Source organism: Oncorhynchus kisutch, linkage group LG17 (assembly GCF_002021735.2).
Source record: "Oncorhynchus kisutch isolate 150728-3 linkage group LG17, Okis_V2, whole genome shotgun sequence".
In the NCBI taxonomy this organism is placed as follows: Eukaryota; Metazoa; Chordata; class Actinopteri; order Salmoniformes; family Salmonidae; genus Oncorhynchus; species Oncorhynchus kisutch.
Genome location: NC_034190.2, coordinates 35,887,234 through 35,903,593, shown reverse-complemented (window position 1 = coordinate 35,903,593; position 16,360 = coordinate 35,887,234). Strand labels below are relative to the sequence as shown.

Here is a 16,360-nt window from a genome sequence, read left to right as displayed (position 1 = left end):
GTCAGCTCCGGTACCTGGTGGACTGGGAGGGAAACGGTCCTGAGGAGCGTTCTTTGGTCCGAGTGGTGGACATCCTGGAACCCGACATCAACCCGGAATTTCCATCTCCGCCGTCCGTACCGGCCTGCTCCTCACCCTCGGGCCGTCCTCCTGGCCAGCGGGGTACTTTCACGCCTACTCCTGCTCCCTCCTTCTGGTGTTCGTCGTCACCGGTCTACTAACCACTGGCCAAAGGGTTGTTTCTCATGGTCTGAGAGTCCTTTAAGTGCCTTTTGTCGAACTCCAAGTTGGCTGTCATGTACCTTTTACTGAGGAGTAGCTTTCGTCTGGCCACTCTTCTATAAAACCCTGATTGGCGGAGTGCTGCAGAGATGGTTTTTCTTCTGGAAGGTTCTCCCATCTCCACAGAGATACTCTGGAGCGCTGTCAGAGTGACCATCGGGTTTTCGGGCACCTCCCTGACCAAGGCTTTTCTCTCCCGATTGCTCAGATTGACCGAATGGCCAGCGGCCAGCTTCTTCCATTTAATAATGATGGATGCCAGCTTATTCCATTTAAGAATGATGGATGCCACTGTATTCTTCGGGACCTTCAATGCTGCAGAATTGTTTTGGCTTGGTTTTTGCTCTGACATGCACTGTTATTGTGTGTAGGTTGATAAGGATTTAATTTTTAAAAATCCATTTTAGAATAAGGCTGTAAAGTAACAAATTGTAGAAAAAGGGAAGGGGTCTGAATACTTTCCGAATGCACTGTATATACAAGGAGTACCAGTACTGTGTAAATGTGCAGGGGTACGAGGTAATTGAGGTAATTCAGCATGTACATGTGGCACTGGCAGCTGGTGGGGGAAACTGTAGGAGGATGGGCTCATTGTAATGGCTGGAATTTAAGAAATGGAATGGAGTCCAGTGAGTGTGATGCCAGTGCAAAAACAATTAAGATAATGAAATAAATAATAAAGTGGGTAGGCAGTCTCATGGCTTGGGGGTAGAAGCTGTTCAGGTGCCTTTTGGTCAGGGACACATTTTTTAAACCTTAATGTGCCTTAGACTGCAGCACTACTCGGGAGCCCAATATTCAATTTGAATGAGTGTATGAGATTATCAAACTGATAAGGGTTACACGGACCGTTAATGTGAAATGACTATGACTTACATCAAAAAATTGTTTAAAAAAAACACAAAGAAATGCTTGTTTACAAAAAAATCACATCCGGAGATTCCCGATATGTAAATACTTCTGGGCGGAGATACGCATGCGCAGGTGCTATTCCTGTCTAAATCGGGAGATACGTCGACGTTATTGAATCGCCATTTTAGAAAGAAGGAGAGCTGTTTGGAACAACAGCAGTCAGTTAGCTACGTGCTTCAACGTTATAGTACATATTTTTATTTTATCCAGTGATCCTACAACGCAGAAATGTCTCGGGACAGATTTAACCTTAACGTTAGAGGAAATAATCGTGGAGTTGGATTTCAACGCCGGGGAGGTGCTGGCCCGATGCGAGGTGGAATGGGTAACATGAATAATTTCAGACAAAACCAACACCCTTTTCAAAGAGGGCCTCATCCCGGTAACTTTGGAAAACCACCCAACCAGATACCTCAGATAACCCCTCAGAAGCCACCCGCACCAACTCTTTCCCAGCCAGGCGCTCAAGCGATTCGGCCACCACCTACTCCTGGCCCTGCGCTAACCATGAAGGGCCCCATACAGCAACAGCAGGCCGCTGCCACAGTAGCTCCGGCCACCGCAGCAGCAGCAACTCCGACGGCCGCAGCAGCAGCAACTCCGAAGGCCGCAGCAGCAGCAACTCCGATGGCCGCACCTCCCGCGGCCGCAGCAACAGCGCCTGCGGCTCAACCAAAAATGCAGTCCCCACCTCCGAAGCCTGTTCCTCCGAAACCCGCACTTTCATCTCCCCCACCAAACCAAATAAAAAAAAACGCTTTCTCATCTCCCCCACCAAACCAGATGAATAGGAACCAGCAAAGACCAGGACCCGGCAACGCCAATGGGAATGGGAATAAATCTGCACCCGCGAACAAAAAACCTGAACCTCAAACGCAGAAGAACACTTCAAATGAGGCCGAGGAAGCCCACCCCCCCAATGTGAGTAACGACGTTAGCCAGCCATGCTAGCTAACATTCCGTAATTAGTATTTTAGCTACTTAGCTAAAAGACAGGTTATTATATCTAACGTTAGATATGCGAAATAAGTATTATGTGAAATAAGTGGGTCAATGGCATTGGGCTAGTTAAGCGTTCCATTCACACGCTGCGGAGTTAGCCTGCTAACGTAACTAGCTAGGCTAGTTACGTTAGCCTGCTAACGTAACTAGCTAGGCTAGTTGGCTACATGGGAGGCACGTCGGCCATTTTGTGAGAATCGGGTAAATTTCCACAATGTTACTGAAAGCGGATTAATAGATATGCATCCACACACACTACGTGCAGTTTCGAGGAAAGCCACCGTGGAGACGCAAATGTAACATTTGTGGTGCCGCGGGGAATCATTTGTTTGCAACAAAATTACACATCAATACATGGCCATTGCTGTTACACAGTGAGACAGGCAACCGGTGGAAAAAAAACAAAGGATTAAGAAACAAGGCGATGAGACATTAATTAACTGACATTCAGAAACATTACTTATAATAATTAAAGTTTAACAAGTTTGAGGGATTTATATAATTGTTGCAGTTCAATACGGAGAAAACGCTCATGTTATTTTCCAAGCCCATTTTCATTCGTTAGTATATTTGACCAGGAAAATAATTATTTTAATATGCTAGTTGTGCATTACAAGGATGGGCATAATGCCATTTAATATCATCAAAGGTGAAGATGGATATGTTGTAAGTATTTATATACGACCATTCATGACTTTCAAGTTATAGTTTCCTAGAATGGTGGCATAACTGCTCAATAGATTCTCAATCAGAATGTTTTTTAACCTTTTGTGCAAGAAATCGTGAACTGGGCAGGTGGAGGAAACTGATCAAATTGAGCGCTTTATCTTTTGGGTAAACCGGACAATTGGGGTGAAGGGTGTCTCTTTTGACTTATTTTTAACCATTTAATCTTAAAACTACCCACTAACAACTCAATCAATAGCCTATAAACAGAATTGACCTTTTTGATTTTAGAAGATGATAGGGGACTGACTTGGGTAAATGGTTCCAGTTAAAATTCCAGCTGACTTAAATAACAACAAGATAAAAAAAACATTCAGATAGGAAGGTGGGGACAATTTCTGTGAAAAACATAAGAGGGCAACAGTACTTGTGCAGATTAAGTCACCCAGGTGTCCCACACAAGTAGCCCATGTGGCCAAATTGGTGAAGTTATACATTTTGAAACAAATAACTATATACAAAATACCAAAATGGTATTCTAACCCCCCCCCCCCAAAAGAAGAAAACAATTCTGGAGGCTGAGACCGGAGGGGCCAGGAGACACTGTGGCCCCATCCGATGAGACCCCCGGACAGGGCCAAACAGGAAGGATATAACCCCACCCACTTTGCCAAAGCTCTATTGTGCTGCTGATGCCAGGTGCCATAGCAGTCTCTTTCTGCTGTAAAGCAGAGGGTCACCAAACATGTGGTGCATGTGATGGGGGACTTCATCTTGCAAACAACAGCGTCTCCATGCTGTGCCCTTTTGGCCCTTTGGCAAATCCATGCCTGCAGAAATACATTTGGGCAGATGAACACTTGTGGCAGGAGCAGAAGGGACTTAGGTAGAGGGGCCAGAACGTGGTGCTGTAGCTAGCAAGCTCCTTGATGAGCAGCTCTCTGAAGGCTTTCTGTGAGAGGAAGGGCTTTCCACAGATCTTAGCCATTTCCTTGTGTAGGATTAATGCATTTACCACAGCAATGTCGATGAAATGATAGAAGAAAGTCTTGTACCATTTCATTGTCTTATGGAGAACATTGTAATAGCCTATGAGCGCATATGATAGGTCCACACCTCCCATGCTCTTGTTGTAGTCTTTTACTGCAGTTGGAATGGGGTCATTTTTGGTGGCCCATGGCCCGGCACCGGCCTTCACAAGTCTGACGACATGATCCACACTGAAGGACTTGTGGATTGTTGTGCACATCACCACCTCTCTGGTATCCATCCACTTTACAAACAGCAGGCCATCTTCACCGATCCATTGCATGGTCCCCCGCTTAGGCATGTCGTTCACCTTCGTCTTCGGAATGCCAACCCTGTTTGTATGAATGGTGCCACAAGCCCACACTTCCCGCTTCCTACAGTCTGCAAACAGGGTAGGGCTTGTGTAGATGTTATCCACAAACAGTTTGTAGCCCTTCCCTGGCAGTTGAAAATCCAATAACTCCATTACAGAGTCAAAGCTAAGTCCCTTACCGGTAGCAAAACTGTTCTTCCCCTCATAGACAAAAAAATTGTTGGCACACACAGAATCAGCCAACACATACAGCTTGTAACCCCGCTTGGATGGTTTGTTCCTCATGTATTGTTTAAGGCAATTCTGGCCTTTGAGGCTACCATCCTCTCATCTATTGACACATTCTGGGCTGGCTGAAAGTAGGTTTTGCAGGCCTCAACAATGCTGTAGTAGTAGAAAGGTTTTATTTTGCACAGTCTATCAAATGTTGCTGTGCCTCTCTTGTCATTCGCTTCATCAACCTTTGGGTCACTGATGTGAAGCGCCTGTGAGCTTCACCAGCCCCATGTAGACAACCAGTGAAAGGTAGCAGAAAAAGTCTGACATGGATATGGGCTTCCATGCTACCTTTTTGCCTGCTTGCTTCTTCTCCCCATACTTACTCGTGTTAGACACGAATCGACGACGGATTGGGTGAAAAACAGCTGAAAAAGCTGAAGGGGGCTGTACGTTGCAGTCATGTTCAGCTGAGGTCCTGGCTTCCTTTTTGGCCTAAATGTTGGTTGAGGTGGCTCCACATCATCTTCTAGGACAGTGTGCCAACGCCCTTCTGTCCCTTCGTTAGCAGGTGGCACACTTCCCCTCCTCCGCTTTGTCAGTGCCTTCACACCTCTAGATGGCCCGGGAGGTGTGGAGCTGGAGACAACAGGTGTCCGGCAAGATGAACCAGCTTTAGTGGGGGATGGACACCTTGGCACTGTGGGCTCCCATTCGGAGTCAGTGTAACTGAAAGAAGCTGTTCAGTTAGAATAGTTTCACATATCAGCCCTGTATCAACAGGTATAATTAACAGATATATAGAGTACAGGGAACATAAAGTGCTGTTCCATTTCACTTTGGCCATTGTTGTGGGCCTGCCTCAAATAGGCTGTTTCATGTGGGGTGGAGCGGCAGACACACGCATCTCGACCATGCTCCCTCTAATCCATAATATGTAGACTGCGTGGAGGAAGCATGGTCGCTGTGTTGCGATGTGTGGGTTTTGTGTTACATTCTACTCCATTCTATTTTTATTTATATATATATATATATATATATATATATACACACATACACACATATACACACACACACACACACACATACATATAGGCTATGGGTCATTCACATACATACAAACATAGCCCTACAACGCATAGCCAATGTGTACATGTGTGTACATTTCATTACATTTTTATATATTGCAAATAAAATGTTTTTAAAAAATCGCAAATAATATTTTATATGGTTAATTTCAAACAACGGCATTAGCCTGAGCAAAACAATCTCTTCTCCGTTCAAAAATGCTTCCATTTTGGCGTCATAGCTATGGTCGCTAACTGAATCGTCTTCCAAAAGCAGATCTGTTTCTCTATCACAATCAATTTCCTCTATAATTTTGTCTACACTCGTATATCTAGTCTTAGATTGAGCTGATTCGCCATGGTGTTCGATATATAAACAGCTGAAGATGTGCGTTATCGAAATAGTGCTGTGCGTAACAAGCTTGGCTCCTTTCGGTATGAATCTTCAATGGCGAATGACCGTCTTTACGCAGGAGTTTACTACATGGGTTGGTCTTCCAACACATAATCATTACATATTGCCGTTTAGCTCGGCTCATTGGCTATCTGCCCAGCTAGATTTCAAGACGATCAGTGGTCATTGGGTTAAAATAGTCAATCAACGAAACAGCGGTCATATCATTGGTGCACAATGATGTCATTACTTGTTGTCTTCAAATCAGTTTCTTTCAGTCAATACGTCCTGCGAAATGACCCATCAAGTTGGATAAAGTCACGTTTTGTGTGTGTATTTACATCGAATGTATCGTCGAACGTTGAATGAGACGGAATTCACGACACAAGCAGTTCACAAAATGTTTTGTGTTAGGCTATAAAAATGGATTTTATCAAACAAAAGACCATTCATTGTGTAACAATGAGCATTGGGATTGCAAACAGAGGAAGATTGTCAAAGGTAAACCATTTTATTTGATTGAAATTTGTGATTTTGTTACTCCTGTGCTGGTTGAAATAGTTTTTTTTATGGGGCTCTGTCCTCAGATAATCACATCGTATTCTTTCGCAGTAAATCCTTTTGAAAATCTGACGACACAGTTGGATTAGCAAGATTCTAGGCGTTCGAACCATGTGAGGCACTTGTATTTTCATGAATGTAACCTGTAACTACCCGTCCGGGATCGTTGTCATCATCTGGCACTAATTAGCAAAACGCAACGGACATAAATATTACTAGAAAATATTCCTATTCAAGAAATCACAAGTAAAATATATTGAAACACAGCTTAGCCTTTTCTTAATCACCCTGTCATCTCAGATTTTGAAAATGTGCTTTACAGCCAAAGCAAGACAAGCATTTGTGTAAGTTTATCGATAGCCTAGCATAGCATTATGTCCAGCTAGCAGTAGGCAACTTGGTCACAAATCAGAAAAGCAATCAAATTAAATCGTTTACCTTTGATGAGCTTCGTATGTTTTCACTCATGTGACTCCCAGTTAGATAACAAATGTTCCTTTTTTCCAAAAATATTATTTTTGTAGGCGAAATAGCGCCGTTTGTTCTTCACGTTTGGCTGAGAAATCGACCGGAAATTGTGGTCACGAAAACTACTATCGAAAAATATTCAAAATTAGCTCCATTATATCGTCAGAAACATGGCAAACGTTGTTTATAATCAATCCTCAAGGTGTTTTTCAAATATCTATTCGATAATATATCTACCGGGACAATTGGCTTTTCAGTAGGACCGAAAGGAAAAATAGCTACCTCTGTATTTTACGCAAGAATCACTGAGAGCCATCAGGTGACTACTTACGCAATATAGTCGCTTACGCTCATTCTTCAACATAAATGCGTGAAACTAGGTCAAAATGCTTTAGACACCTTGGGGAATACGTAGAAAAAGGAATCTGGTTGATAGCTCAATACGGACACATCGGAACGCAGAGCTTTCAAAACATGAGTCACTTCCGGATTGCATTTTTCTCAGGCTTTCGCCTGCAATATCAGTTCTGTTATACTCACTGACAATATTTTTACAGTTTTGGAAACTTTAGTGTTTTATATCCTAAGCGGTCAATTATATGCATATTCTAGCATATTGTCCTGACCAAATAGCCCGTTTTACTTTGGGAGTGTAATTTTTCCAAAAATGAAAATACTGCCCCCTAGTTACAAGAAGTAAATAACTATTTATGTAGCGATCACCGTATGTTGTCGAATTTAATCTCTCTAATGGGTTCGGTGCGCAGGGAGGTTTAAAAAAAATCTCCCCGAACCCAAAAGTAGAGTTCTAAATAAAGATGTGCTCTAAAGTGTCAAAAGCCCTTAAAAAACAGTATAACTCCATCTTCTATGAACTGTCCTAATTTATTTATTTAAATTGACTGATTAACTAACTGATTGTTTAAATTGTTTCATGTTTATTTTCGTTCACTATCAGAATCTTAACTTTCTTAACACTGCTCTAGGCTTAACAGAGTTTTATCAAAAAAGGATTTGAAGTCTCCTTCTGATAGATGAGGTTGATACAGTGAAAGTGTATTTAGTTATTAATTAGTTATTATTGAACTTAACTCAACTTTCTAGAGTTTTTCCCCTGTTAACACTATCAACGTTTCCCTTTACTGTGGCAATTGTGATCGAATCAAAACTATATTAGACACTTTCTCAATGCAACAGACCAAAACAAACTATGCAATAGATTTGGTTGTAGGCAGAAAACGTCGTAGTAGGATTCTATTGTATTGACACGCACTACTCGGGCCATTCTCGACCCAGACCTGTGCAGCATAACCAATCAGAGCTGCTATAGGCCTGTATGCAAATAGACCATTGCCATATACTTTGAACTGGACTGTGTTTACAACTGTGGTCGTGAGTAGATAAACTTGTTTTGAGATCAAAGCAAGAGCTGTATATAGCCATGTGCACATTTTGTGCATATCCTTTGCTAGTTAGAGTTATTAGCCCAGTTATAGATCATTGATAGTCAGCAATAGGGGAGTGATTGCTTCCAACAAGAGCACGAAATGTGTACATTTCTAGACATTTGAAAAGCGAGTCATCAGGAGCGACATAATCACCTAATTAATGTTAACCATAGTTATGTTCTAGTAACAGAATATCAAGGGCATTTGTCAGGCTAAACATTGTAGTATTGGAATCTGAACTGAACGTTGAATCTGTCTGTAGGAGTTGAGAGCGACATTGTCCTCGTTGCGCAGACCTGGCGAGAAGACATACACTCAACGATGCCGCCTTTTCATTGGAAACCTTCCCAACGATATCTCAGATGACACATTCAAGAAGCTGTTTGCAAAGTATGGCGAGCCCAGTGAGATTTTCATCAACAAAAACAAAGGCTTTGGCTTCATACGCCTTGTAAGTGCACTACACTAGTTAACATAAACATTGTCCTTTTGGTAGTTATAAATGTTGTAATTTTTGATCTTTAATGCCTTGTCTAGAGTAAACCGGACAATTAGGGTGAAGGTTGTCGCTTTTGACTACTTTTTAACCATTTAATCTTAAAACTACCCACTAACAACTCAATCAAATTAAAAGCAAAATTTCTACCATTCCAGGAATCCCGTGCATTGGCTGAGATAGCTAAAGCTGAGTTGGATGATGTACCCATGAAAGGCAGACCGCTTCGGGTGCGCTTTGCAACTCACTCGGCTGCACTGTCTGTGAAGAATTTATCACCTTTTGTTTCCAATGAGCTACTGGAGGAGGCCTTTTCCCAGTTTGGAGTGGTGGAGAGGGCTGTGGTAATTGTAGATGATCGCGGGCGCTCCACTGGCAAGGGCATTGTCGAATTTGCCTCTAAACCTGCTGCACGAAAGGCCCTGGATCGTTGCAATGATGGAGTCTTCTTGCTCACCACGTAAGTGATTTAGATGGATTTGGTACCATTCAGTAGAACATGAAATGCAAATGAATCTTTCTCCTAAAGGCTCACATGCTGTAATTAATTGGTACTTTTGATGTCTTAGGTCGCCTCGTCCAATCGTCGTTGAGCCCCTTGAACAATACGATGATGAGGATGGTCTGCCAGAGAAACTGGCACAGAAGAACCACAACTATCATAAGTAACCCTCACCTCATATAACTAAATAGCCTTAAATCAATAGCATATGGCTTTTTGTGTTTTCTTATTACAAATGGAGGGTGGGGGAGACCTTTGTCTGCATCTCTTTACTCTGGAGTAAAGGTGGTGTAGGATTTTTTCCCCCAAGGTTGCACAAAATTTGGTGACACTGATTTGCCTGGATTATCAGGTCCCCGGGCCACTAGGAGCGCCGCTTCTGGGTCAGCATTTTCATCTTTGCTAATGACCTTACAGCTTCTATCCCCCGGTTGGTAGGATAATCTTAGGTCATCAATTGTATTTGCCATTGATTAGCAGGTTAGCAATCATGATGATTGAAATTGGGCTCCGGTGCATCCTGTTTCTTGATGTTTCCACAACTTGATTGGAGTCCAACTGTGGTAAATTCAATTGATTGGACATGATGGAAAGGCACCCACCTGTCCTATATAAGATTCCACAGTTGACAGTGCATGTTAGAGGTATTGTCCGCATAGCTCTGAGACAGGATTGTGTCTGCAGCATTGAAGGTCCCCAAGAACACAGTGGCCTCCATCATTCTTAAGTGGAATAAGTTTGGAACCACCAAGACTCTTCCTAGAGCAGGCTGCATGGCCAAACTGAGCTATTGGGGGAGAAGGGCCTTAGTCGGCGAGGTGACCAAGAACCCTATGGTCACTGACACAGCTCTGGAGTTCCTCTGTGGAGATGGGATAACCTTCCAGAAGGACAAGCATTTCTGTAGCATTCCACCAATCAGGCCTTTATGGTAGTGGCCTGAAAAATGCCACTCCATAGTAAAAAGCACATGACAGCCAGCTTGGAGTTTGCCAAAAGGCAACTAAAAGACTCAGGAAAAATATATTCTGGTATGATTACACCAAGATTGAACGCTTTGGCCTAAATGACAATCGTCACTTCAGGAGGAAACCTAGCACCATCCCTACGGTGAAGCATGGTGGTTGCAGCATCATGCTGTGGGGATGTTTTTCAGGGACTAGGAGACTAGTCTGTGCCACTCCTCCCGAGTGGCACTCCTCCCGAGTGGCACAGCAGTCTAAGGTACTGCATCCCAGTGTTTGAGGCGTCATTACAGATCCCGGTTCAAAGCCGGGCTGTTTTGCAGCCGGCCCTCGACCGGGAGACCCATGAGGCGGCGCACAATTGGCCCAGCGTCGTCGGAGTTAGGGGAGGGTTTGGCTGGCCGGGATGTCCTTGTCCCATTGCTGTAGCGACTCCTGTGGCGGGCTGGGCGCATGCACGCTGACACGGTTGCCAGATGCATAGCGTTTCCTCCGACACATTGATGCGGCTGCCTTCCAGGTTAAGCGAAGAAGAAGCAGTGCTGTTTGGCAAGGTTGTGTTTTGGAGGACCCATGGCTCTCTAGCTTCACCTCTCCCCAGTCTGTACGGGAGCTGCAGCAACAGGACACAACTAAGTGCCGAAGTGGATATTACAAAGTTGGGGAGAGAGGGGTAAAAAAGTATCCACCCCAAAAAAGTCCAAATGTGCCTGCAGTACAGTGGGTATTCATTGGGCTAAAGTCACCGGGTAGTGTTTACCAGAGGTCGGGGTTTGGGTTAGCAGATACCACAGTTAAAGACCCATTGCGGTTGATTTTTTTTCAGAGAATGATTACCCCTCTTGAGTACCACTTTTTGTTGTATGTCTTGATTACAAGTCGGTTTCTATTCTAACACCTGCAGGGAGCGGGAGGAGCCTCCCAGGTTTGCCCGTCCTGGCACTTTTGAGTTTGAGTACTCTAAGCGTTGGAAGTCCCTGGATGACATGGAGAAGCAGCAGCGACAGCAAGTGGAGAAGAACATCCGCGAAGCCCGTGAGAAACTGGAGGGCGAGATGGACGATGCTTTCCATGTGCACCAGGCCAACATGATCCGCCAAGGCAAGCTTTATTGGACCAGAAACAACCCCTTCTCAAAATGGAAGGCTAGTTAGATGTTGCTGTGTCTTACATGTATGTTCGTACACTGTTTTAGATCTGCTGAGGCGTGAGGAGGAGCTACGACGCATGGAGGAGATGCACAGTGCGGAGATGCAGAAGAGGAAAGAGATGCAGCTCAGGTATTGAAACTGGTTTGAATAACTGTTTAACACACAATTTATTGGAGTGTTACTAAAACGTGGCAGTGTGCTTTACAGGCAGGAGGAGGAACGTCGCATACGTGAGGAGGAGACGCTCCGCCAGAGGGAGATTGAGGAGCAAATCCGGCGCAAGCGGGAGGAGGCCTACAGAAGTGGGAACTTCATGGACAATGTAAGCTGAGCAGAGTACCGTATCACCATTCAGACCTTTACATTTGCATTTGAGGAAAATGCGTGTTCTTACGGTATTGATTTTACAGAGGGATATGAGATTGACTCAGGGTGGCGCCATGGGCATGGCTGGTGAGTAGTGAATCTTTATATTTTTAATGATTTGTAAAATAAAAAATAGATGTATTTTCAGCTTGTTGTTTTGAAATGAGAGTAAGAAGTTTGAGACTGGTTTATAAACATATATATGACAACATTGCCCCCTAAGGGCTGCCATGACTCATTGTAATGTTTGACATGTAGTCCTGTTGTCCCAACTAGACAATCAATTTGGCTCACCCAACCAGAAGTTCCCCATGGGACTCCAAGGCATGGGTGTACCTAACGCTGGGGGAGCCATGATGCCCAACGAAATGGTAATGTATTCCAAATGGAGTAGGAGACTAATTGGGGGTGGTTTCCTCCACTGGTTGCTGTAGTTGTCATCTGGGAGAGTGAAGTGGATGGTTTTGCTCCGGTCGGCCCAGGTTCGAAGCTTGTGTGCTGACAGTGTCTTCATAGGCGTCTGTACCATGTCGATATTAAATTTGTGCGTAGCAGCTTTCAGCAGCAGCATGTCCCCTCAGTTCCTCCACTCTTACAGCCTGTTTTTCAGCTGAAAATAATCAACCTGTACTAAACCCAGTGAATTGCTTTCTTAAAGCTCCTACTTTGTGTAATAGACCTATTGCAAGCCCTGTCTTGTGTGAGCCAGACAGGCACATTTTCTTGGCAAGTGGAAAGATGTCATCTAACAGCATTTTTTTGGGTGGAAAACCTTTTTAGTTGAAACACTTTACCATACTGTCATTGAACTTCAAGCGATCACATGAAATGGTGTCTTGGTGTAACCTGGAAGTATTTTTTTAGGGGCTTCAGTGTGAAAAGTGAACTTCCTGCAATGTTCTCTTGTGGCATGGCAGTTGTTTTAACATTTTCCCGGCCACCACCATGTCCAAGCAATTCAAATGATGGGTTTTTTAGTGCAGGTTGCTTTTTGAAGCAAACATGTCTTTAGACATAACATTAAGCTAATGAGTAAGCTCTTTTAGTGCAACTTGCAAAACACAATACGAAGAACTGATGGTGACAGGCATTGCCCTGGGACTGCTTGCTGGATACCTGTACTATTTGTACCCTGTGGGTGAAATAATGCCCAGAATGTGATTAAGGCATCCACATTAGGCCTATGGCAGGCAGGTGTATTAATGTCCTTTTGTGTTATAGGTTACATACAATTAGTAAGTTGACCAGTTAGATGTCTGGTTGGTAACTTAGAAATGGTCTGACACAAAGCTGTTCAAGTCCATTAAAATGGATACAGCTTGTGCTTTGTATAAGTTGTTATACTGTCAAGGATATATCAATTAATGTAATGGAACACAGCTATTTTGATGTAAGGGTGGCAAACGATCTGATAGAAAAACAACACAGCTGGTCGGCTGCTTTTGCAATGGGTGAGCAGTTATTGGTATTCAATAATGGATTGTACAGTTCGACAACGTATCTAGTGTATTTCTTACTGATAGCACCACATCCGTTTTTCTGTTCTTCACTGCAAGCAATGCAGTATGAACCTTACTTTTAGTGCAGTGATCGCAGAGATCCTCTTACCCAGAATGTAAGATGGCTAGTAGACATGTTACTGGCTTGACTAGCTGTTCTTGCCGCTACACACATGGAAGCTATGACAAATCAGGATCCATTTAGTTAAGTTCACAGTAGAACTACCATTAATCGGCCAAGTATTTATTAGTTTGAACAAAAGGGCTGATACGACTACCTTCCAAATAGAATGAACAATTAATACATACACTTTTTACACCATGTGCCTAGATCAACATACCTGTATGTGATAACTCATTTTGAGTTTTGGCATTTTAAAGTGTGGGGGGCTCTGTCTACAAATTTGTAGAACACCTAAAAGGAGGATTTTCCTATTTCTAAAGTCAATCTCTATTTCTGATGTAAATGTTATGTTCTAGAAGGGTCCAGACACCATTTTTTATTTTGTGCATTTTGGCTTGTTTTTGACACTTACCCAAGCTGCGATACACTTCTTGATTGCTTGTTGTGCCATATCGGGTCGCACAAAAGATTGTAACAAAAGTGCTCAAAAATGTATTTTAAGAAATGGACACGCTCTCAGTGTAGTTGTATAGGTCTTCAGATGTGTACACATGAAATTGTGTTATTTCGAACTTTATTCCACAACATTCTAATCCAGGTTAGGAATCGGTTCAGGGAACAGACTGCAAACTGGAACCAAATGTGATCTATACTGTTCCGGAACAGAACCATTATTCTAAAAGCATGGGAACTGGTTAATAATGTAATTTTACGTTCTGGGCAACAACAAAAAAAATCTGTCCCACAATAATTAGAACAAAGCTCCTATGCAAAGCCTTCACTGAAACTTATTCCAGCCTCTGCCTGCCAGCTGGAAATCTGTGAGTGTGTGTTTCCCCTCTGAAGAATAGGTTAGTTACTGTAGCCTACTGATGCATGATTTGGAAATTAGGGAGATGTTTAAAATAATGGATTTGCTTTTTCAATGCTAGTTAAGTTCTATACTATATGATGTTTCACATTGTATTTATTAAAGCTGCAGTAATTAACCGTTTGACCGACATTACCAAATTAACATAGAAATGTTTTTGTAGAGTTGTCATTCTCATTGTAAGTTTGTCTAAGAAGCGGTAGATCTGTTCTATGTGCACTTTCTATGCTTTCTCGTTCTTAAGTTTTGTTTTTGCATCTTTTACTTTTGGGTTTGTACACCAGCTTGAATACAATTTTTGCTTCTAGAGCATTTTTCGCAGCGCTTTAGAATGTACAATGGTTAGCTGTACTTGCTTGTTTTGTCACAAACTGAAATTAGGCTTTTAGCAACCAGGAAATGGTGGAGCGTAGGGTGTCTTTAACTACAGTAAGGTAAGATGTGTTTTTATAGTGCTGCACTGCGCACAGAAGCTTGCGAGCTAATGTTTGCTCTTGTCCAACGTTAAACCAACTCAGAAGTTCAGACATTAAAAGTCCCTCCATAGAAGCCACTCCGTATGTATAATTGTGGGATTAATTCAGATCATGCATGTGATAAGATGCCCAGCGCTTCAAGGCACGCTTTCTCATTTAAGTTGCATCTCGCACCCTCACTGTGACTGGCACAGTGTGTTTCTTTAATTATGATTAAACCATGCTGTTTACGGCAAAATATAATTAGATCTTAACGACTTTATACAGATTAACTCGCTGACCCGTTCAATAGCACGCTGCTCTATCCGCACTGATTGGTGAAGTAGTTTGTCGCACTAAATTTAAAACATTCCAGGAGTTTAACCAATTAAGTGTAATCCATGTGATCCAAATTAAAACAAAAACTAATGCTACATACTCAAAGGTTTAAATCTCACCTTTTGAAATTTACGTTCACAGATTGATTAATAGGCGTAAACGTTTTGGTCGGTACCAGAACCTTGCAGGTCCCCTAAACAGGGGACTTTACATCTGAAGCTTTCAAAAAGGAACAAAAAATAAGTAAATGCACCTGCAATTGTTTATGGTTTTGCTGGTTGGAGCAGTGAAATAGAACAAAGACAGAAAATGATATATTCAGAAGGAAACGATTGGTCGGCTTCATTTATTTGTAATAATGACAATTACAACAATACTGAATGAACACTTATTTTAACTTTATATAATACATCAATAAAATCAATTTGGCCTCAAATAATGAAACCTGTTCAATTTGGTTTAAATAATGCAAAAACAAAGTGTTGGAGAAGAAAGTAAATGTGCAATATGTGCTATGTAAGAAAACTAACGTTTCAGTTGCTTGCTCAGAACATGAGAACATATGAAAGCTGGTGGTTCCTTTTAACATGAGACTTCAATATTCCAAGGTAAGAGGTTTTAGGTTGTAGTTAATATAGTATTTATAGGACTATTTCTCTCTATACCATTTGTATTTCATATACCTTTGACTATTGGATGTTCTTATAGGCACTATAGCATTGCCAGTGTAACAGTATAGCTTCCGTCCCCCTCCTCGCCCCTACCTGGGCTCGAACCAGCAACACAAAGACAACAGCCACCATCGAAGCAGCATTACCCATGCAGAGCAAGGGGAACAACTACTAGAAGGCTCAGAGTGAGTGACGTTTGAAACACTACTAGCGCGCGCTAACTAGCTAGCCATTTCATTTCGGTTACACCAGCCTCATCTCGGGAGTTGATAGGCTTGAAGTACAACGAAAAGCTGCTGGCAAAACACACACAAGTGCTGTTTGAATGAATGTTTACGTGCCTGCTTCTGCCTACCACCGCTCAGTCAGATACTTAGATGCTTGTATGCTCAGTCAGATTATATGCAACGCAGGACACGCTAGATAATATCTAGTAATATCATCAACCATGTGTAGTTAACTTATGATTATGATTGATTGTTTATTGATGATTGATTGGTAAGTTTAATGCTAGCTAGCAACTTACCTTGGCTTACTGAATTCGCGTAACAGGCAGTCTCCTT

At 42.6% G+C, this 16,360-nt stretch overlaps 1 protein-coding gene across 2 annotated transcripts in view; it reads left to right on the top strand.

Moving 5' to 3' along the window:
* Nucleotides 1–1,254: 1,254 nt before the first annotated feature.
* The window catches only part of LOC109907580 (splicing factor, proline- and glutamine-rich), a 29,006-nt gene continuing 13,900 nt past the window's right edge, over nucleotides 1,255–16,360 (top strand). The window contains exons 1-9 of one of the 2 annotated variants that reach the window (XM_020505630.2): nucleotides 1,255–2,115; nucleotides 8,621–8,809; nucleotides 9,013–9,314; nucleotides 9,424–9,519; nucleotides 11,226–11,422; nucleotides 11,517–11,601; nucleotides 11,680–11,794; nucleotides 11,883–11,925; nucleotides 12,115–12,209. In XM_020505630.2, the coding sequence (XP_020361219.1) occupies nucleotides 1,423–2,115; nucleotides 8,621–8,809; nucleotides 9,013–9,314; nucleotides 9,424–9,519; nucleotides 11,226–11,422; nucleotides 11,517–11,601; nucleotides 11,680–11,794; nucleotides 11,883–11,925; nucleotides 12,115–12,209 (1,815 nt within the window). In that variant the 5' untranslated portion in view covers nucleotides 1,255–1,422. The remainder of the gene's footprint in view (nucleotides 2,116–8,620; nucleotides 8,810–9,012; nucleotides 9,315–9,423; nucleotides 9,520–11,225; nucleotides 11,423–11,516; nucleotides 11,602–11,679; nucleotides 11,795–11,882; nucleotides 11,926–12,114; nucleotides 12,210–16,360) is intronic. The other variant, XM_031793743.1, reaches the window with a different exon arrangement.